This window comes from Carya illinoinensis, chromosome 3 (assembly GCF_018687715.1).
Source record: "Carya illinoinensis cultivar Pawnee chromosome 3, C.illinoinensisPawnee_v1, whole genome shotgun sequence".
Taxonomy (NCBI): Eukaryota; Viridiplantae; Streptophyta; class Magnoliopsida; order Fagales; family Juglandaceae; genus Carya; species Carya illinoinensis.
In genome coordinates this window covers 19,037,138-19,061,163 of record NC_056754.1, presented here as the reverse complement: position 1 = coordinate 19,061,163, position 24,026 = coordinate 19,037,138, and the positions used below count along the sequence as shown (strand labels likewise).

The window sequence follows — 24,026 nt, the reverse complement described above, 5'->3', positions numbered from 1 at the left end:
ACTTAGACAGGGGGACCCTTTGTCCCTCTCTCTATTCATTCTTTGTACTGAAGCTCTTACCTGCCTCCTCAATAGAGCCGAGCTTTGTGGAAACCTTACACCTGCCCCAGTTGGAAGAGGACCTATCACTGTAAACCACCTTTTCTTTGCAGATGACAGTCTCTTATTCCTCAAAGCAGCCCTTGAGGAACTCAGTTGTGTCCTCAATATCCTTGGCCAATATGAGAAGGCTTCTAGTCAGGTTTTGAATAAGGAAAAATCATCTACTTTCTTTAGCAAGAATACAAACCAGATTTCACAGACTCAGCTATTGCAAGTAGCAGGGATTAAATCCTCTGGGACTTTTGAAAGGTACCTGGGCCTTCCTGCACTGGTGGGCAGAACCAAGATAGCAACCTTTCACTCCCTCATAGACAAAACATGGGCTCGTGTAGCCAATTGGAAGATAAAACACCTCTCTACAGCTGGGAAATAAGTCCTTCTAAAAGCAGTCCTGCAAGCCATCCCTACTTACACCATGGGGATGTTTCTCCTTCCAATGTCCATTACTAACAAACTGAATCAAATGCTCAGAAAGTTTTGGTGGGGTTTTGATGAGGATTCCTCAAAAATACAATGGGTTAGTTGGGACAAGCTCAGTACTGGAAAGGGCTCAGGAGGACTTGGTTTCAGAGATTTGAGGCTGTTTAATTTAGCATTACTTTTCAAACAAGGGTGGCGGATTCTACAAAATCCATCCTCTCTAATGGCCAGGGTCCTTAAGCAAAAGTATTTCAATAAGGCGAAATTCACAGAAACACAGGTGGGATCAAGGCCTTCTTTTGTATGGAGAAGTATCAATGCAGGAGCAAAACTGTTAAAGAATGGTCTCATGTGGAGGATAGGGAATGGAGCCAAAGTGAAAATATGGACTGATAGATGGATACCTCATATACATAATCACATAGTACTATCAACCCAAGATGATGAATGTTGGTGTGAAAAATTCAGTGACCTCATAGATTCTCAAAGGCTGAATGGAAAGACTCACTTCTCTATGAATTATTCAGCCAACAGGAAATTGAGAACATTCAAGCTATACCTTTAAGTATGGGAGGAAGGGAAGACAGGTTGGTGTGGGAACTTACCAACAATGGCTTATACACAGTTAAAAGTGGATATCACCTCAGTAAAGACCTAGACAGAGAATTAGAAGGGGAGACATCAGACAGAAACAAGGATAAGTTGATTTGGAAGTCCATCTGGAAATTGGATATAATCCCCCAGATTAAGATGTTCATATGGCGAGCCTGCAATGAGGCTCTTCCCACCAAGGCCAATATGAAAAAAGGAAAATTGTGGAAGACAACTCATGTCTGATATGTTTGCAAGAGGCAGAGACCTCGGGTCATGCTCTATGGGGATGCAATGCAGCCAAAGATGTGTGGAATCAAGGGGGAAAAAAGGTGCAACGATGTCTCACCAAAGTGATTTTTTCTTTGATATCTGGTCTACAATAGTAGCTTCCCTAGACCTACCAACTGAGATAGCCATTACTGTAAGAAGAATATGGACTAGGAGGAATGAATTCATCCATGGAAAAGGTCTCAAGCACCCCACGTGTGTTTATCAACAGACAAAAACAGAAATGATAGATTATATTGAGGCTCTCAAAGAACCAACAACTACCAATGGCAAGGCCCCAGCAAAGACCCCCACTTGGTCAAGACCCGATGCTGAAGGCTTCAAAGTCAACTAGGACGCAGCTATTAACTCAAGGGAAGGAAAAATAGGCATAGGAGTTCTTATCAAAGATCATCAAGGTCTGGTCATTGGAGACCTTCATGCAAACAGGCCCCTAAAAAGAACTTCTTTTGATGCTGAAGCATATGGTGTACTCTTAGTAGCAATTTTTTGTATAGAGCTTGGCTTGCAAAGTATCTACTTAGAAGGGATGCAAAACAAGTGGTGGACCTGTTGAAAAATTACAAACTGAACTAGAGTCTAGGTGGATGCCTCATTGGAGATGCAAGACAGCTACTTAATGAATATAGTCACTGGTCTGTATCACATGTTCTTCGGGAGGCTAATTCAGCAGCTCACTACCTAGCAAAAGATGCACTTTTTTGCTCTGAACATCTTTATGACATTGAAGTTTGTCCATCATGTATTTTTACTATAGTTACCAAGGAAATGCCATATACTCTCTAGCTTGAATTGTTTTTTCAGATTACTCTGAGTGTATTTGGTAGCTGTTTTATTAATAAGATCAGGTTTTCTCTTCAAAATAAATAAAAAAAAGTATCCAACTGACAAAATAATGATAGTTTACCTCGATAGCGTGAAACGACATCGTTCTAATTGTGGGCCGCAACCAAACCCTTCGAATATTTTTTATTTTTTAAATTTATATTTAGTGGGGGGATTGTAGAACGAAGGTCGCTGGATACCCTTTCTAGAAACCCAAGGGTTTGAGAGGGAGAGAAATGGAGGAAGAGGAGCACGAGGTCTACGGTGGGGAAATCCCGGACGAGGGGGAGATGGAAGGAGACATGGATTCTCACCACGCCGACGTCGACATGTCCACTGCTGAGGACGACGCCGTTAAGGTCCTTCATTTTATCTTCTCGTTCTCTTCTTTCTTTGTAATGGATCTTGTTTTGAAACATTAAAAATCCTAGCTATTAATTCGACGCCTGGTGCATCAAAACTCATAACCTGTAAATTGTGCGTTTGTAGAAGTATATGATGTGTTTGTTTGTACGTACGTAATGCTGCAGGAGCTGGACGAGATGAAGAAGCGTTTGAAGGAGATGGAAGAGGAAGCCGCCGCTCTTCGCGAAATGCAGGCCAAGGTCGAGAAGGAAATGGGTGCCGTTCAAGGTTCGAATTGCTTTCTTTGTTGTTTTACTTTTGAGATTCCGATTTACTTTTCTGTTTTTCTTTGCTGAAAAGCCGTTGGAAAATATAAGTAAATAAGATTTGTGTTCTTGAATTGTGATTATTTTTATTAATGGTGCTGTACTGGCTGTTTGGGGGGAAGATTGTAGCAAGCAATATTTTTTTTGATGAATAAATAAATATATTGATCAAAGAAAGGCAAAGCCAGTTACACAAGACTAATGCCCTAACTAGGTAGGCACATTAGAGACCAGAAAATCATGTAGGACCATGCCATTAAAATCCACAGCTATGGCCCAATTACTAAGAGTTCTGAAAAATAAAACTTTTAGTTCCTCTAAAGATCTTTCTTGGTCTTCAAAAGTCCTCTCATTGCGCTCCTGCCATAAGCACCACATAATGCATAGAGGAATCATCTTCCACATTGCTCTAATTGGTTGCCTTCCGCTTACATTTGGCCAACTCGCTAAAGCTGCCTACACCGTCTTCGGCATAACCGATGCCATGTCTAGTCGAGTAAATACCTCATTCCAAAGGGTTCCAGCTGTGTCACAATGCAAGAGAAGGTGGTCAACCGACTCTCCCCCACCTTTACACATACAACACCACTCTGTAATAATAATCCTCCTTTTCCTCAAGTTATCAATTGTGAGAATCTTTCCCAGAGAAGCTGTCCAGACAAAGAAGGAGACTTTGGGTGGTGCCTTATGTCTCCATATCTTTTTCCAAGGAAACTGAGCATTTGGTTCCATAGTAAGTGCCTTATATAATGAGCGAACAATGAAAGAGCCTTTTGCTGCCAGCTTCCACCACATAACATCCTCAAGCTGCCTATTTGGTCTAATGGCATATATTAGGCTATAGAACTCAGCAAAGCAACTTACTTCCCAATCTTGTGCCGCCCTACTGAAGGTAACATTCCAGTGAATATGTCCCCCCGAGGTCTCCAAAACATCTGCCACTGAAACGTCCTTTGCACTTGCTAGCTGGAAAAGAGAGGGGAATAAATCTTGTAAGGCCCTGTTGTCACACCAAACATCACTCCAAAATTTTATCCTTGATCCCACACCCAGTTGTAACTTGTAGCAAGCAATATTTATTCTATTAAAAATGGAAGTTTCACATGATTTTTATTGTTTGGGGATCTAGGAGGAAGTACAGTGACATCAGTCTAAAAGGTTTAAATTTTCAAGCCGACTGCATGTGATATGGTGTTAATTTGTTGTTCAAATGAAATTTTACGGTGTATCATGAAGCATGAACTTATAGTAGTGGTTTTATTTAATCTCGTTAAGATTAAAATTGTTAAAAGACCAGGCTATTTTATAACTTTCATTCTTTTATTTTTATTTTTTAATGTTTTAAACTGAAGTATTTATGTGCCTGGTTTTGTGCAGACCCTGCCAGTGCAGCTGCTTCTCAAGCAAACAAGGAGGAGACAGATTCACGATCGGTGTTTGTTGGCAATGTGAGAAAATAATTGTTTTTTTTTTTTTTTGTTGCACTCTTGCTCTTTTCAAAGCATGCCATGCTTTTACATCAGCAAGTTGGATACAGTGTCCGCTTATGGGATTCATGATGTCTTATCATGGACCTTTCTTGGTCTCTGTCCACAACTTCAAATGCTTGTTCTAGAATTGCTTAGTCTTTCAGAGAAACTATAGTTTTAATTTATTAATTTATTAATTGACGTTATTTTTCTTGTTTTGGGCATGATAGTATTGCTGTCATTATTTTGCAAAATCTTGTCTTCATAACAAGTCTTGTTCACATGCTCTGTCACTCTAATGTGTGTTAATATGCCTGTGAGATATCTTTCAATAATGAAGGTGTGACCCAATTAGGATATGTGAATAAGCATTTCAAGAAAAGTGGTAGAAATATGTTAGTTGCTTGTAATACCCCATATGATAAGGATATGGGTAGGTGATGTATGAGATCCCACATTGCTTGGGAAGGAGAAGTTCTTGCTCTTTATAAGGTTCCAATGGGGCTCCAATTTTATCATTGACTAGTCCTTTTGAAGTATAGGGGCCTTCCATTGGGACGTTACATTGCTCTTATTGGTCTAGATTGGTTGTATTTCGTTTGGATTTACTTTGATGGCATAAGCTGATTATTGGCTTGGTAAAACATAGCAGCACGATGTCCTTGGATGTTGTGACAATTTTTGGATTTTTTTAGCTCGTATTTTTCTTATACCATCGGTTCATCACCTGAGAGAAGTAAAACTACAAATGATTTGGAAGAAATATTTTACATATTTGTGCTTTGGATGAATGTGGATCGGGTTTGAGAAGTCTAACTTGATCCCATCACATAATGAGATGGGATGGAAACACATCCATATGGTCAGAGTTTATAAATTTATAGAGTAAGCTACTGCCGGAAAGAGGGTATTTCTCATATATAGTGCATCACTGAAGATCAGTTGGATGCCATACCTGTTTCAAGGCATGAACTTGGTACATTTCATTGCAACATGTAAACAAAGAGTTAGAGTATGTTAATTGCTTGTGTAGATATTTTCTACAGATTTTTTTTTTTCCCCGTAACATACCCGAGATGTATACAAATATAAGTTAGAAACAAACCTATTACGAATTATTACCTATTTCCATATGCCTATGAAGTAGGTGATATGTGTGTGTGTGTGTGTGTGTGTGTGTGTGTGTGTGTGTGTGTGTGTGTGTGTGTGTCTACAACTTCTCATATTGTGTCGATGATTTAGGATTTTAAGGATCAATGATGTCTACTTTCGATATGTTTAATGATATATAATTACATATAAAAAATGGTAGATAATTGGATTCATCAATCTTCTCCTTTCATCTTTTATTGAGATACGAAACTCTCGGGTATGATTGTTAAATATAAGCTTATCATTAAAGCTGTGGGGATGTAATTGTACATTTCATCCTTGAAACTATGTTTAGTATATATTCTTTTGGGAAACATGAAAACCTCTCTTCTTCTTTTGCTGTTGTGGGTGTGGATGCTTCCTCCTTTAGAGACATGATTTGACATAATGTCTCGCTATTATCGCAGGACGGTATTTTAGCACTGGATGGTTTCATTGTAGTTTGTGGGTGAGCCAAAGTTATTCTGGTGTTGTTTAGGCGTGCAATAGAGGGAGATTGAATGTCTCATGTTTGTTTCAAAATATATAAAAAGATTACAAGAGAAAGTAAAATTCGAAAAAAAAAAAGGAAAAAAAAAAGAAATTGAGGAAAAAAATCTCAAAAAATTCTGAAAAAAGAAAAGAAAAAAGAAAGAAGAGATAGAAAAACATGTGGAAAGGAAGGGGAAAAAAGAAAAAAAAAAGTAAGAAAAAGAAGGAAAGGAAAGAAAAGGTGAAATATGGAAAATGACATGAAACTGAAAGTTCTATGTAAATGTTTGATCTTTTCCATTGGAACGCGGGAATGGAAGAAGGTATATGATGCAATATAGATGCTTCAACTTCCAAACACCAGAGGACAGCTTTTAATTCATTGGAAGAGTGAAGGCAACTCTTGGGCATGCAATCGTAGTTGCAGAGCCTTTACTGCTGCTGGCAATGATGGTCTGTGGTGCATCAAAAATATTTCGATTGGAGATGGCGAGGGGTACAAGATTGCTGCTTACTTGTTGCCTTATTTTCTTAATTTTTCATCTGAATGAAAAACTATGAATATTTACTGACAGATATGATTTTGTTTTCACTTTTTTCCCTTGTACATATGACGCTTCTGTCAATTGTCAGAATATTTTTTAGCTCTTTCGTGGATTACATTGGTTATCCTTCAGTAAGAAAGTATCTCTATTTTTCAGGAAAGCTCTCTAGATTTCTAGAGCTGGCTATTCAAATATTTTTCAAAGTCTACCTGCCAAAATATATATATATATTTGTCGAAGATATATTTCTGTTTGTGCACCAATTTTCAATTGGGTCTTCTTTTGCTTTTTTTTTTTTTTAAATAAAATGTTCAATTACTTATAAAAAGAAATTCTAATGATTTGCTGGCTTGATCATTCTGTCTGTTTTTTTATTTGGGAAAATGAGATTTTGAAATATAATACATGTGTTTTAGTAAAGATTGTGATAGGAGGTTGCTTCTTCAAGATCACCATAAAGGCATGAAAATTGTTCTTTTCTTATATTAAAAAAAAAAAAGTAATTTCATTAATGGTGACACTTGCCACCAAGATGCATGAAAATAAAGATGAATTGTAGGTTCCTTTTAGGGAAACTTAAGAGGAGATTTTCTGCCAAAGGAAATCTTATGTGTGCCTCATTGTTGTCAGAAATTTCATCCACTGATGTTTTGTTACATTACCTGTGGGTTTCAAATGGCAAAATGTCACTTAGGCCTTTATCTTTTCTTCTCTCAAATACCCTCACAAAGATTATATATTTTATTATTTATGGCCTAATACCTGTTAATTGCTCTGATGAATCACTAGATAGCTATTTCAGTAGTTTCTATGAATGTTAAACTTGACTTTCATGAATTGAAATTATCCATTCTTATGTTTTCTAATTAGAGTTTTTGTTTGATTTAAGGATGTACATACTGATGAATATCAAAATCTAAATTACTTCAATCTTGTCATGCTTTTTTTTTCTTAAGCTGTCTGTGGATCTTTTTTCTTTCTTTCATTCTTTTGATACATCATCCATTGGAGTTTTGTACGGTGTTCAATTTGCGTAGTTATAGTTTTGGTTGACATATGTCAAGTTAGAATTATAAGCATTCAGGAAGAGGATTGTATGTGGGTAAATGTGTGATGGGCTATCTGAACTCTGAATCAGATTGTTTGGTCATGTCTCTAGATCGTTTTTTTATAAGTCGTCTCTAGATCATATTTTGGTTAGATCAATTTTGGTGTGAATAATCAAGAGTTTATGGTGGAAATTGGAAAAGATATACATTTGTAATACAATTAGATTTCTTGGGATGTCATGGTACAATTTGGTTTCATAGGCTGAATTTTCAGGCACAGATCTCATCTCACAAAGGAGCAAACATGCAAACATTGAGATATTTGAAATGTTTACTTAATGATACCAGATTTGTTTTTTCTTTTTTTCTTTTTTTTTTTTTTTTTTTTTTTTTTTTTTTTTTGGCCGCCGCGCTGGGGGGGTTTCTATACTGTTTGCGAACTGCACTGATCTCTCCTAGTCTTGTGCATTTTTTATTATGTTGTTCCCACCTGAATAACCGAGTTTTGCTTTTCTTTTGGCTATTTTTTATATCACTGCTCTCTTTAAGATTTTTGGGTGTGTTCTTTTTTTTTTTTTTTTGGCAGGTTGATTATGCTTGCACACCTGAAGAAGTGCAGCAACACTTTCAATCATGTGGCACAGTAAACAGGGTGACTATTCTGACAGATAAATTTGGCCAGCCAAAGGGTTTTGCTTATGTGGAATTTCTTGAGACAGAAGCTGTTCAAGAGGCCCTTGTTCTGAATGAGTCCGAATTACATGGTCGCCAATTGAAGGTAATGTTTACCGGAGTTCAATGCCAACCTCATTGCATAAATTGAGGATTTCCATTTTGATGGCTTCTGTCGTTGGCATACCTTGATCAGTGATATATGTTTTCAGGTTTTGCCTAAAAGGACCAATGTTCCTGGGATGAAGCAGTATCGTCCAAGGCGTTTTAATCCTTACATGGGGGGCCGATTTAGGAGGCCATATGTACCTCCTTATTTCTTCTCCCCTTATGGATATGGGTACGTTACTCAACAAGCTGTTAATTTACAATTTTGTGCACGTTCATAAATGTGCTGATTGGTCTTGTCTGCTTGCTTTTGTTCATTCCGACTTCAAATCCGCTGCAGCAAGGTTCCAAGGTTCAGAAGACCAACAAGATACATGCCTTACTACTAGGAGCTCATTTGCATCTTCAGACTTTCGATTCGGATGCTTTAATCCAAGGTTCAAAAGTCCAACACGAAGATCATTTGCATATTTAGACTATTCATGTTTGATGGATGCTGTCCCATCAGGACAACCTAGAACTATCCATATATCTACCCCTCTCCCCCAAACAAAGAAGTAAAAAATTGATCTCTAGAGAACATGAAATGCAGATATTTTTGTCTGTGCGCCATCTACTGTTATATTAATGGATAATCAAGTATATGTTAAAAATGAAAATTGAATTTCTCGGGGGCTTCGGAGAATACCCACTTGTGCTTGTTAGTTGTGTTTAACCGGTAGTTTAATCTGGTAGTTCGTTTATCTAGATAGGTTATGTTCGGTTGATAGCATTTTATCATCATTTCCATCTCCGGTAGATTGAGGTGGACGTATATATTGGCATTTTGATTGTATCTCTGTTTTCCGCCTAACCAAAAAAAATGCATTTTTAAACGTAAGCGGCACTAACTTTGCCGATGTTCTCTTTGGTGTTATTATTCGGTGAACTGCCATGGGATAACAAAGTGTCAATATTACGACTCGGATCCTTGTATTAATGGGCCGAAAGAGAACAAAATCGGTGGGAGCAAGATCGAACTTGTTCCATTTTACGATGGCATGGCATTAATTTAGTTGAAAGTGATTCATTCCATTAATATATGAAATAACCAAAGCATCTCATCTTTCTATTTTGTGTGGGTGGAGGCCGGGTAGGAATTAGGAGAAAGATCATCAAATTTTTAAGCGTCTTTTGACGTATGTACAGTATAAGTTTCATATCTTTGATCAGCTTCTAGAGTTGTTTTAGTGTGTAGTGCGTAATCGCTAATCCTCTCCTTGCAGTCAAACAAGGAAGAAACGGGTACATGAGGTGTAGTCTTAATTGTTTGGTTCCAATTTTCAATGCAATTTCCTTTCGTAGTCGAAAAGCAATAATTGAAGAAACAAGGACTAAATCTATAGTACACCCCTTATTCACACATATTCATTATATTTTTAGGAAAAATATAGTTATAAGTATAATTATGTATTAATTTGTATATTAATATAATGTGATTGATCAAAAAATAAATTTTATTAAAAACAGTATTAATTTAAATTTTAAGTATGAATAAATCAATATTAGGTTCTGCTTGGCCATTGAGATTTCTCATATGAGAATTTTGAATTTTAAGATTAAATATTAAAATATTATATTTTAATATTATTATTATATTGAGATTTGAAAAAGTTAAGAAAAAGTTAAATTATTTATTATATTTCGTATAGGAATTTGAGAAAGTTGTAATGATGAGATGAGAATTTTATGTTTAAGATGAAAAATCTAAACAGTCAAACCGAACCTTAATATATAAATTAATGTGTAAGTATATTTATATATAGAAAAACTCATATTTTTAAAACTAAAGATTCTAAATATGGTACCGTAAGCCCACACCCACACACACGCACCCCAAATTAATAGGCATAGGTTAGGTGCTATTGAGTTTTGATGGAACATGACCGTAAGCCTAGCTACTTATCTTTTTCCACGTGGTCCATGTGGAATTAATGCTGCAAGCCTGCGTGCATCATGTGTATATCTCTACACACAACCATAAGGAAAATCCTAGGCATTTAGCTGTCGTTGGAATTTTTTTTCCTTTTTATTTTATGATTAAGGAAATATTTTTTTAATAATATAGATATTTTTAAAAAGATATTTAAAAGTATTAAAAAAATGCATCTGAAAAAGGCAAAAAAAAAAAAAAGAAGGTATAGCCATGTAGAGCCACCTCTAACCAGAAACACCCTTTCCTCTTCCATCACAATTATAGGCGGAGATCGTGACAAAGGATCCTCCTCCTATTCCACCAATCCTTTTTATATATAGTTGTGATGGAAATTAAAGAAGAAAGGGTGTTGACGGGAATGCTTCCAACTGATGGTGGGAATCATGTGGCTCAGAGTTGTATCTTATGATATTTTATGAATATATATATATATATATTTTAATATATATTAGAGGCTCTCATGCATGCACGAGTCTTGCACGTACGTACGTTGAGGTACGTAGCGTATGATATATCTTATTAATTTTATCGGTTCTATCTAACCCGGATCGAAGAAGTTATTCAGCCTCCTGAGATAATGTGTATCCAACTTATAAGCACAAGTACTACTCCATAGATCTTGGACACCATCTTATGTCTGAACAGATGCGTACAATTCCAACGTAGACTAGATAGCTAGCTAACACAAGACGGAAGTACGTACGAACGTACAAATAATATTGTATAAATTAATCCAATTTCTATGTTTAAACCTAATCGAACCAAAACATAATCTCTGTGAAGAACATTTGAAAAGGAGTTGGTGTTGTTTTCTTGATATCAATCAATTATTGTGGGAAATTAATTTCGGTAGATGTAGAGGGTCCACTGTCCAGCCTCCCCGCGGGCCGCTAGCTAGGGCAAATATATATAATTGAGAAAAATGTTGATCTGATCCCCAACCCCCCACGTGAATGTGGGGTATCGGACATGGACTGTCTGATATATACCCCAGAAAAAAGATCAAAAGAAACATATATATGTTGTAAAATAACATTGTAAAATTGTATGACCATCTTGAGCTAGCCGTCAAATGCACAGTGCATAGTACCAGCATAGTACTGCATAGTAACTGGCATAGTAAATGGCCGACATCGCACAGTGTGCATAGTGCCAGCATAGTACTGTATAGTAACTGGCATAGTAAATGGCCGACATCGCACAGTGCGCATAGTGCCAGCATAGTACTGCATAGTAACCGGCATAGTAAATGGCCGACATCGCACAGTGCATAGTGCCAGCATAGTACTGCATAGTAAATATGCACAGTGCCAGCATAGTACTGCATAGTAACTTGCATAGTTCCCTTTGTACGCCTATATATATCGTTGAATTCTTTAAGAAATTCATAAGTTTCATAACTTCTCTGAGTTCTATCTCTCTCTCTCTCCCTCTCCTTTCGATAGTTTTATAACACGTTATCAGCACGAGAGTTCTGACGATCTTGAAGCTAATAGTCCTCTACTTCAAAATCATGAGTCTTATTGATGAACTTTCTATCTCCGAGATGAATAATAAAGATGTATGTCTGGCTGACAGTGCTACAACTCACACAATTCTTAAGGATAAAAAATATTTTCAAAATCTAACATTGAGTAAAGCCTATGTTCATACCATCTCCGGTTCATCGAATCTAATTGAAGGCTCCGGAAGAGCTTATATTGTGTTGCCTAATGGCACCAAATTTTGCATTGATGATGCTCTATTTTCTTCACAATCCAGAAGAAATTTATTAAGTTTTAAAGATATACGTCGTAATGGTTGTCATATTGAAACCATTAACGAAGACGATAAAGAGCATCTTCTCATTACTAAAATAATTTCGAGCCAGAAGCTCGTATTAGAAAAACTGTCTGCCCTCTCATCTGGATTGTATTATACAAAAATGAGAACAATTGAATCACATGTTGTAATGCACCAGAAGTACATTGATCCCAAAATATTTATGACTTGGCATGATCGCCTTGGACATCCGGGATCAATAATGATGAGACGAATAATTGATAATTCGTATGGGCATCCCCTAAAGAATCAGAAGATTATCTTACCCAATGAATATCCATGCTCTGCATGTTCTCAAGGTAAATTGATTATCAAACCATCTATCTCAAAGGTTGGTTTTGAATCTCCATCGTTTTTACAAAGGATTCATGGAGATATATGTGGGCCTATTCAACCATCAAGTGGACCGTTCAGATATTTTATGGTTTTAATTGATGCATCAAGTCGATGGTCACATGTTTGTTTACTTTCCACTAGAAATGCTGCATTTGCTAAACTTCTTGCACAAATAATTAAGCTACGAGCACAATTCCCTGACTATCCAATTAAAACTATTCGATTGGATAATGCAGGAGAATTTACATCTCAAGCTTTTGATAATTATTGCATGTCAATAGGAATAGATGTTGAACATCCAGTTGCCCACACACATACTCAAAATGGTTTAGCTAAATCATTGATTAAAAAGGCTTCAGCTAATCGCTAGACCTTTACTCATGAAATCAAATCTTCCTATTTCTGCTTGGGGACATGCTATAATTCATGCAGCATCATTAATTCGAGTTAGACCATCAGCATATCACAAATATTCACCATTACAGCTTGCATTTGGTCAGCAACCAAATATTTCTCATCTTCGTACTTTTGGATGTACTGTATATGTTCCAATTGCACTTCCACAACGTACAAAGATGGGCCCTCAACGTAGACTTGGGATATATGTTGGGTTTGATTCTCCATCTATTATCAGATACCTTGAGCCTCTTACAGGGGATATGTTTAAGGCACGTTTTGAGGATTGTCATTTTGACGAATCCATTTTTCCAACAATGGGTAATGAGAAGTCGGTGCCTGAAGCACGACAAGAAATTACTTGGGAAAATAAAGCTCTTTCCCAATTTGATCCTCGTACAAAAGAATGTAATCTAGAGGTTCAAAAGATTATTCATTTGCAAAGTGTTGCAAACCAATTACCGGATGCATTTACTGACACTAAAGGTGTGGTAAAATCATATATTCCTGCTGTTAATGTTCCAGCAAGGATTGCAGTCCCTGAAAGACAAGTTGCCAAAATAGCAATAGGCGAGTCTAAGATACGCCTGAAGCGTGGACGGCCTATTGGTGCTAAGGACAAAATTCCTCGGAAGAGGAAAATACAAAATGAATTTGGTACTCCTGAAGAGTCCATACCAACACAGGCCATAAGAGTAATTGATGCACATGAAGAGAGTAAATCTCCTGAGAAAGAACCTCCTGAAGAGGTATTTCATGAAATGTCTTCCCTTGAAGAGGGACAGGTACCTGAAAATAACGAGATCTCGATACATTTCATGAATACAGGAGAAATTTTGAATAGAAATAAAACTGTTGTCGACAACATATTCTCATATAAAATGGCTCTTGACATTACCAGAAGTAATGAAGAAATTGAGCCAAGAACTGTCGAAGAATGTCGACGTAGAGATGACTGGCCAAAATGAAAATCAGCTATTGAAGCTGAATTAAACTCGCTAGCAAAGCGAGAGGTCTTTGGACCAATTATACAAACACCAAAGGGTGTAATACCCGTTGGATATAAATGGGTATTTATACGTAAACGTAATGAAAGTAATGAAATTGTGCGATATAAAGCACGACTTGTTGCACAAGGTTTCCTGCAGAAACCGGGGATTGATTATGAGGAAACATACTCTCCTGTTATGGATGCAATCACATTCAGATATTTGATTAGTTTGGCAGTTATAAAAAGATTGGATATGCAGTTGATGGATGTGGTCACCGCATATTTATATGGATCATTAGATCATGACATATATATGAAAATCCCTGAAGGATATAAAATGCCTGAAGCTTCTAATCTGAGTACATCCAGAAGTATGTATTCTATTAAGCTTCAAAGATCTTTATATGGGTTAAAACAATCCGGACGCATGTGGTATAAACGCCTTAGCGAATATCTATTGAAAGAAGGATTTGAGAACAATCCAATATGCCCATGTGTTTTTATTAAGAAATCAGACTCCGGATTTGTTATTATTGCGGTTTATGTTGATGATCTAAATCTTGTTGGAACTCCTGAAGAGATCAGAAGAACTGCTACATATTTAAAGAATGAATTTGAAATGAAAGATCTTGGCAAAACGAAATTTTGTCTCGGCCTGCAGCTCGAGCATTTGCCAAATGGAATTCTCATTCATCAATCAAATTATACAGAGAAAGTCTTGAAACACTTTTACATGGACAAAGCTCATCCCCTGAGTACTCCAATGGTTGTTCGATCACTTGATGTGCAGAAGGATCCATTTCGTCCTTGTGAAGACAATGAAGAAATTCTTGGTTCTGAAATACCTTATCTCAGTGCAATTGGAGCCCTGATGTATCTTGCAAATTGCACTCGGCCTGATATTGCATTTTCAGTTAATTTACTTGCAAGATATAGTTCCGCACCAACTCGAAGACATTGGTATGGCATTAAACATATCCTTCGATACCTTCGAGGTACGGTTGATATGGGATTATTTTATCAATATGGTTCAAGTCCACAATTAGTTGGATATGCAGATGCAGGTTATCTTTCAGATCCACACAGAGGTAGATCTCGGACTGGATATGTATTTACTTATGGAAATTCTGCTATATCATGGAGATCTGTCAAACAAACACTATCTGCTACATCTTCAAATCACTCAGAGATCATTGCAATTCATGAAACAAGTCGAGAATGCATTTGGTTAAGATCAATGATCCAACATATTCAAGAAAAGTGTGGTCTTCCAGTGATTAATGATAGTCCAACAACTTTATACGAAGATAATGCTGCTTGTATTGCTCAAATTAGAGGAGGATATATCAAAGGTGATAGAACCAAACATATTTCACCTAAATTCTTTTATACTCATGAACTTCAAGAAAAATGTGAAATTAAAGTCAAGCAGATACGATCAAGTGATAATCTGGCAAATTTATTCACAAAAGCATTACCAACTGCAACATTTAAGAAGATTGTGCAGAACATTGGAATGCAGAGACTTGAAGACCTTTTATCATGCACTTTTCAGGGGGAGTAACGTCTTGAAGACTTATGCTGATTGTACTCTTTTTCCTTCGCTAAGGTTTTATCCCACTGGGTTTTCCTTCGCAAGGTTTTAATGAGGCAATCTTAAAGCATTTTACGGTACACATGAATATTGTACTCTTTTTCCTTCGCCATTGATTTTTTCCCACAGGGTTTTTCCTTGACAAGGTTTTAACGAGGCATATTCATTATATGTGGTCATCCAAAGGGGGAGTGTTGTAAAATAACATTGTAAAATTGTATGACCACCTTGAGCTAGCCGTCAAATGCACAGTGCATAGTGCTAGCATAGTACTGCATAGTAACTGGCATAGTAAATGGCCGACATCGCACAGTGTGCATAGTGCCAGCATAGTACTATATAGTAACTGGCATAGTAAATGGCCGACATCGCACAGTGCGCATAGTGCCAGCATAGTAACCGGCATAGTAAATGGCCGACATCGCACAGTGCATAGTGCCAGCATAGTACTGCATAGTAAATATGCACAGTGCCAGCATAGTACTGCATAGTAACTTGCATAGTTCCCTTTGTACGCCTATATATATCGTTGAATTCTTTAAGAAATTCATAAGTTTCATAACTTCTCTGAGTTCTATCTCTCTCTCTCTCCCTCTCCTTTCGATAGTTTTATAACAATATACTATATATATATATATATATATAAAGAAGAAGATTAGTTCAAGAGAGGACCAAAACGTGCAACGTAGATTGGATCATCTTGTTTTTTAATTTCGTATTAATATTCATTCAGTCGTTATACTACCCTATATATATAAAAATATATATATATATATATATATATATTAATTTAAGAGAGCGAGAGAGAGAGAGATCAGATTCTAAATGAGGGTAAGTACTGAATGTGAGTCGGATCAGTGCTATTTGTGGTTCCACCTAATTAAGAAAAATCTATTATATATATTTCGGCATTGATGACCAGATGGCCACGTGATTTTGAGAGGAGCATGCTGCATATACCTAATTTTCAGCTTATAACCAATTGTTGGCATGCATTTCAGCTACCTGCATTCATGCACTACATGCGTGTATATATATATAAAGAGTGATGTTACGTATAATTATTTTTATATATTTTTTATATATTTTATTAATGTGATTAGTTGTATTAATTTTTTTAATATATAATTAATTATATTAATAAAATATAAAAAAATATGCAAAAATCACTATACATAAAAATTTTAATATATACAGCGCGTCGGCAACTAACTTGGGTACTAATAATTATAACTTGTATTTCAAAAAAAAAATATATATATATATAACTTGTGAAAGCAGCTTCGAATATAGCAGTGGCAGGCATGTAATTCCATCCCTTCTCTTCTGTGGAGTCCTGCTCATGAGATATTTCTTTAGTATTTTTTCTCCCACAGCGAGAAAACTCAAGTGTACTGTACTGGTTGGTTAAGTACGACTTCTGGGTGAGATAAATTAAAGCGGTCGAACTGATGATGGACGTTGGTATGTATAGATTCTCCTTGTTTCTGTTTTGCACTTTTACTGTATAAGACCAGATCGAGGCTTCTTAATTATGTCAAGGACCATCTATCGGCCATGCAGGACCTAGCTGTATAACTTTAGTGTACTTTCATTGTAGTTCTATACCATTATTTATTTTTACGTGTACTTTATTGCTCTAAAAACTCGAGATGATCACTTTAAGTCTTTAAGGGTCGATCGTCTTTGCATTAAGTACTGCGTTTGAAAATCGATGTTGCATGCATGCGTAATTTGAATGCCTTTTCTAGACTCTTATTCTTGCAATTGGTCACGTCGATCTCCTATATATATATATATATATATATATATATATATATTTATTCTTACATTCTTTTTCGAGAATATAAAGAACTAACGATGAGGGCATGAAAAGCTCCACCTAAAACTGCTTGCTTTTTATGATCCATCCATTTTCTTGATACCACGCATTACCCTTTTTATAATTGTACTTGATCTATGTGTTGTATTGGTTATACGACCCCTCCTTTTGTATTTGATCACTTTTTATAAGTTTAATGAAATGATTACTAGTTCAAATCAACCAATCAATGCAAGAATCAAGATCATATATACCAATACTTCATCCATCCCATTTCGAATGCATACATAATAGACGTTTTCTTTTATTTATTTCTTTTAAAATCTTAAAACGATTACTTGGTCTGATGGTCATACGACATCCACACATAAATACAGAAGCCAAACTCAAACCCAATTACTAAATAAATTAGGAATACAAAGCTGCTCCCCAAAAACCTTGCATTATTGCGGCTCTTAAATGTAGTAGGCCATTGATTTGCTGGTATTGCAATAATTAGTGGATGCTGCAACACAAGGTTTTGAGGAGACAAACCATTCCAAATTTATTCGCTACCAAATAAATCAGCAATATTGCCAATCGTCTAGAAATCATGATGAGGTACTTTGAAACTACCTAAAGGCTCAAAGAAAGCAGACGTTGAGTTCCAATTCTTCTCTTTCTAAGCCGCTCTGCAATGATGAAGGCTAGTTCGAGAGACTGAGAAGCGTTGAGTCTTGGGTCACAGTGAGTGTGATAACGTGAGCTCAAATCGTCATAAGTCACTGTTCGAGACCCTCCAATGCACTCTGTCACATTCTGACCAGTCATCTCCAGATGAACTCCACCAGGGTGGCTCCCTTCTTGCTCATGCACATCAAAGAATGCCCGCACCTCGGCCTACCAGAAAATATGACATTAGGGGCAAAAATTAAATAAATAACTGAGAGGGTCTCTTATTTACACCCAGATGTTATTTGGGATGATTTTCTAGGAAATGTAAGAGTTTCACATGCACCCAAAGTTTCACATACAACCACCTCAAAGTGTAGTGGATGACCATATCATGTTGACTAAATGGACTTTCTTGTCAGGTGGAACCCTTAACTCTTGGATTGCTCACCAACCAGGACAAGCAATGTGCTAATTTTTTTTCATAAGTGCAATGTGCTAAATTGCTCTATGTATGACGCCTCTTTACGTGCACTACTCTAATAGTTTAATTTTTGGAAGAATGACAAGGACTTAAATTGTCTACCTAACACAATTACTAATTAGAGATGAGTACTACTACATCCATAAATGAATTACATAAAATAATCCCATAAACTATCGTGGTTTCATCTGATTTGTGAGATTAAAAATAATACCCCTTTTATAATCTAACGATCCACATTAAGCCACATCAATTTGAAAGATTGTTTTTGTGTAATCTCTTTATGATTAAAGTATTTCCTTACAAATAAATAGACTGAATATTTCCATTTTTGTGCTTCTGAAAACAACCAACTGCCGTACTTAAGGAAAGCTATCCAGACTCTAGAAGTACTATGAGTGATCAATATGATGTCTAATGATGTAAAAAAGTCGGGGAGAAATAGTACCAAAATTGCATCGAAGGGACGTGTTTTAAGTCCACATGGTGCCGTTATGGTGTTTCCATGCATTGGATCACAGACCCAGGTCACAATTTGCCCAGCCCTGCGAACAGCTCTGATCAAATGGGGAAGCTTAACTCTCATGTTCTCGGCACCCATTCTTGCAATTATTGTAATCCTTCCTGGCTTGTTATGGGGATTCAGGATTTCAATGAGCTTGACTAGGTCATTTGGATCCATTTTGTTGCTCACCTGCATTAAAAAGGTTCACCTTTACCCATCTTAATTTTTTTCGCAGCAACAAAATTACTTTAAAAACAGTACCAGCAGGCATCAATCGCAAACAAAATAATAGCATATTTCTATTCGTTGACGAGTGCAACGAATTAAAGCCTCAACAGCTTAAATTAGTCAAACAGAATCAACAAAAATCATCGCCATCAATTTTATGTATAAACATTTTACTAATTAGGATATATATCCCAACCGATTTTGAAAATGTAAGATGGAGGGGCTCCACGTGGGCTGACCCCTTCCTTCCGGTCCTTGTAACGCATGGCTTCATGCGTTACTTGACTCGTAACGAGCCATATAGTCTCCTCGTGTTCTATATATACTTCTCTCGATTGGTTCTTGGTAATTATATAAAATATAAAATTTTCTTTTTTTTTATTCTTTTTTAAAATAATATTTAGACCGTAAATTTATTAATTATTACTCTAGTTTACATTACATAATACACTTCATTATTAAAAAGAGATATTTGAGATTGATAATGCTACACATCATTCTACACCACACACTTTATATATTAAAATATTATTTTTTATTTTTATTATTTTTTATTTTATTTTATTCTTATTAAATTAATTGAATTATTCTATTTATCATCTTTATACTATATATTTATTATAGAAAAAATAAAAATAAAATAAAATAAAATAAATATGATGTATGAAGTGTGAGAATGTTAAGAAGAATTTTTTTTTGAGATTTGCTAGACAGATGGCCTTGTGAAACAATTTTGTAAACTGTGCTTGAGATGCTTTTCCTCGTGCTTTCTTACAGAAAAGGTTATACTTATCGTTTTGCAGAAGACCATTCTAGGATGTACTAGAGGTCAGCCGTAATACTACCACAGACAATGGCAGACCTACGTTCACCATGGCCCCCTCAAAAGTTTTTATAAAAATTAAAATATACTCTAATTTTTAATTATAATTTTATAAATACGCAAAATGACTACTAAAAAATTTATAATTCTTATATACTCTGTAAAATTTTATAAAATTTCAATCTTTTTTAAAATGTCTCTCCAAATTTTTTTCCTAGTCCTAAAATTTTGTATAACTTATATATATATATATATATATATATTATTTATTTTCAAGAATGTGGTTTTACTAAAATTAAATCAAAGCTAAGTTTATGAGAAATAATAAACTTATTAATATAGATTTCAAAATTTTTTGTTATACAATATTAGGTTTCTTAATTATTATGGAATCCAAAATGAAAATATAAGAAAAATCAATTAAGATTGGTGATTTATATGGACAATAGTTGAGAGGTTTTATCCTCTTAGACTTTATTGTGTAAAAAAAAAACATATTTAAGGTCTCAATTATAATATTACAAGCTTAATGTGACACAAAAATATCTACAATTTACATGCAACTTAATAAACTAGTTTATGTACTAGAATGAAAATTAACATTTTAAAAAATCAATTGATAATTTCTATGAAGCAAATAAATTCTAAATATTTCATTAAAAAAATAATAATGGATAAATATTATTTCATGAAGCATTATCGTCAAAAATATGAAACATATATTAAGATGTTGTATTTTTAGAATTTGATTTCTATGTGTATATTGCAAATTAAAATCAAATTATCAAGATCTAATTTTATATATAGTTATGTTTTTATAATTTTTTAATCCCAATGTATCATTAGAAAATCCCAATTCCCCCCCCCCCCCAAAAAAGATAAATTGCTGGTTCTGCCACTTGACACCTATGGTAATAAAGACTGGTGAGACAAAACAGGGCACTTGCTGCAAAGTTTTAATCTGTTTCATGAGTGACCATTAGCTAGAGAAACTGAGCTCAAAGTTGAATACGAAATGATAAGGAAAGAGAGGATGAAACAGACGTAGTCATTATAATCAGATTAGTTTTAGCACTTTACAGACATGATCCCAGGACACTCATACGAAATTTCCCGGTTTTAAGATACCATAGACAACTAACAATTTTATACTTTGTCCCATCTGATCTAAGTGATGACATTGTGGATGTCTAACATGAGCAATAACTACTTATCAAAAGAATTCAATGAGCAATGATAACTAGATCTATCAAAAGGTTAAGAAAACCACAGTTACGCATACCTTGATTCCAAGAGGATTGGAAACTCCCCTAAGGAACTCTATATGGGCACCATCCAGTTGCCGGGTACGCTCCCCAACCCAAAGCATGTGAGCAGAGCAATCGTAGTACAGACCGGAAGTTGAATCCATCCTAGTGAGTGCTTGCTCATAAGGCAAATGCAAACACTCATGGGAGGTCCAGAATTCAGCTGTCCTCATTACAGGGTGGTCAACAGTAAGTCCCGCAGCAGCCATGAATCCTAGGGCCTCATCAACCCGGTGAGCCAATTCCTGGTACCTGTTTAGCCATCCCACCAACGAACTTGTTAATATTTCAATGAATCCTAAATCATCAAAGCTCCAACGAACGCACTTACGAGCAAAAGAAAGGTCAATAGCTTAGTTTAAGGTATGCTTTCTGGACAATACTTCCATATTGTCAGACAATCAACGCTCGTTGAGTGTAAACTGAAAGCTAAAACATTATAAATGCGCTTTTACCTATGGGTAAAAGAAACCAAGACTAGTTTAACATAGCATACCTATCTCCCTGCTCGCTGTGCTCCGCAAAATCAAGATTCCATTCACTAATCCTCTGCATTGCAGCATATCCTCCAGTGGCAAAGGCCCTAAGAAGGTTGAGAGTAGCCGCGGATTGGCTATAAGCCCTTATCAATCTCTGGGGGTCCGGAGTCCTTGATTTCTCATCAAAAGCATCACCATTTATGTTGTCCCCTTTGTAACTTGGCAGCTTCACTCCATCCCTTTCCTCAAGTGGAGTCGATCTGGGTTTCGCAAACTGACCCGCCATTCTCCCAACCTAAACAGACCAACCACCATAATCCAAGCCGATACCAAAAACTAAAATCATCGAATCTAACAATGATCATATGTAGCCAGCACAAGATCCCGCCCAAAACTAATTTATAACATACGCAGACACAAGGACAGACAAGTTCAAAAGTCTAAGAAAAGAAATACCGACCCTAATGACAGGCATTTGACCACCAAACATGAGAACAGCACCCATCTGAAGAAGCACTCTGAAGGTATCCCTTATGTTATTAGCACTGAACTCCTTGAAACTCTCGGCGCAGTCCCCTCCTTGCAAGAGGAAGGCGTTGCCCATGGCCGCCTCGGCCAGCTTCTCCTCCAAGTGCCTCGCCTCGCCCGCGAACACAATGGGCGGGAAGGCCTCGATTGTCTTCAAAACCGTCTCCAGGTCCTTCTGGTCCGGGTACTCAGGGAGCTGAAGCGCCGGCTTGGACTTCCAGCTCTCCACCGTCCATTTCAAAGGAGAGACCGCGACGGGCGGCGGCGACTGCTTTGTGGAGGGCTCTGCAGCGTGGACGGCGGAGATGCGAGTAGCGAGGGGCTTGGCATCATGTGCTTTGGTGGTGGGAACGAGAGAGAAAGTGGGTTGGCGTTGCGGTTGAGAGAGTGGGTGGGTGTTGCTGTAAAGGGATTTGGAGGAGAGAGTGGCGGCGTTTGAGAGAGCCATTGTTCAGCAAAGTGAATTGCGTCTGCCGGGAGCGCCCTGTGTCTCTATATATCTCTCTTCTTCTTTGGCTCTCTTTTCTTTTGGGTTGGATTCTCCCTCTTTTTCTTTGTTTCTTCGCCTCCTTCTTTCTGTAAGAGAGCGTGTATTTTTGGGAGAAAGAGAGGGGGTTTTATAATGGGTTTACGAGCGAAAGAAGAGGTGGGTGGGCTTTCTGCTGCTGCTTCGGCCTTCAACAGTCAACGGTAAGTTCAAGCGTGGTGCGGAGGCGGGTAGTTAGGAAATGGTCAGTGGGGGCGTTTACGTAATTGGAACACGTGAGACACGTGGTGAGGTTTTCTTTGGTAAATAACTAGAAACCCGAGGGAGGTGTCGCGTGGAGAATGGATATTTTGGTAAGGAAAACACTAATCCCACAGAAAGGGATTACCGAAATTTTTTACCGAAAACTGTTTTGATTTTTTTTTTTTTTTTTTTTTGCTTAGTGATTAAGTAAGTGTTTTTAAATGAATATGTGATTTTTTTTTATTTTTAAAAAATATTTAAATAGTTTTAAAAAATGTTGAAAGAAAAATTGAAAAAAAAAAAAAGAGAAATGCACTGATCGGTAGAAGATTTCTGTAGAAATCTTCTGTGGACGTAGCAACGTCCTTTTGGTAAATGACTGGGAAGAATAGTATGATAATGTCGGGCACTTCAATCTAACCCGATGATACCTACGTAAATGATTGCGCCACGTGTGTGCCTAGCCCTCACTAACCAAACACACGAATAATGTTATACATCGTTTCACCATATGACTTATATTCTATATAATATAAAGTATTTATTATTATCTCATAATAAAAAATATACAATAAATAATTATTTAATAATAATAAATATATCATATCTTATTTAATATAATGCAAACAAGTAAAACGGTAATATGATATATAAAAATTTTTTAAACAAAAACATGAGTATGTTTTATCAAGTAAAAAAAAATTATTTAGACAATAAAATTAAATAAAAATAAATTAATAAATTTACATAATTTTATATAATCTATTTTATTTATTTTATGTTGAAACTAATAAATTTCCCTCTCACAAATCATCTAAATCACTAGAGGAAGAGGATGCTCCACCTTCTCTTTTCTCCTTCCCCATCTCATTCTCTCCTTTTTTTAATCTATCATTTCTCTTCTTTTTCCCCTCTCAATCCCCCCACTCTCCATCCCTCCTTCCCTCCTCTTCTCCCTATCATTCTCTTATCACTTTTCTTTTTTTTATT

The 24,026-nt window shown here is 36.3% G+C and overlaps 2 protein-coding genes across 2 annotated transcripts; one reads left to right on the top strand and one right to left on the bottom strand.

Annotated features, from left to right (window-relative positions):
- Nucleotides 1–2,399: 2,399 nt before the first annotated feature.
- LOC122303646 (polyadenylate-binding protein 2-like) lies at nucleotides 2,400–9,051 on the top strand. Its single transcript, XM_043115515.1, has 6 exons — nucleotides 2,400–2,588; nucleotides 2,760–2,862; nucleotides 4,278–4,348; nucleotides 8,173–8,364; nucleotides 8,471–8,598; nucleotides 8,707–9,051. Exons 1-6 carry the CDS (start codon nucleotides 2,466–2,468, stop codon nucleotides 8,753–8,755), a joined length of 666 nt encoding a protein of 221 aa, XP_042971449.1. The 5' UTR covers nucleotides 2,400–2,465; the 3' UTR covers nucleotides 8,756–9,051.
- An 8,530-nt stretch (nucleotides 9,052–17,581) lies between these two features.
- On the bottom strand, nucleotides 17,582–22,909 carry LOC122303644 (phospho-2-dehydro-3-deoxyheptonate aldolase 2, chloroplastic-like). Its single transcript, XM_043115514.1, has 5 exons — nucleotides 22,239–22,909; nucleotides 21,796–22,073; nucleotides 21,275–21,551; nucleotides 18,885–19,130; nucleotides 17,582–18,180 (listed from the first exon to the last, which is right to left on the bottom strand). The coding sequence occupies exons 1-5, from the start codon at nucleotides 22,752–22,754 to the stop codon at nucleotides 17,917–17,919; spliced, it is 1,581 nt and encodes a 526-aa protein (XP_042971448.1). The 5' UTR covers nucleotides 22,755–22,909; the 3' UTR covers nucleotides 17,582–17,916.
- Between the last annotated feature and the right edge of the window lie 1,117 nt (nucleotides 22,910–24,026).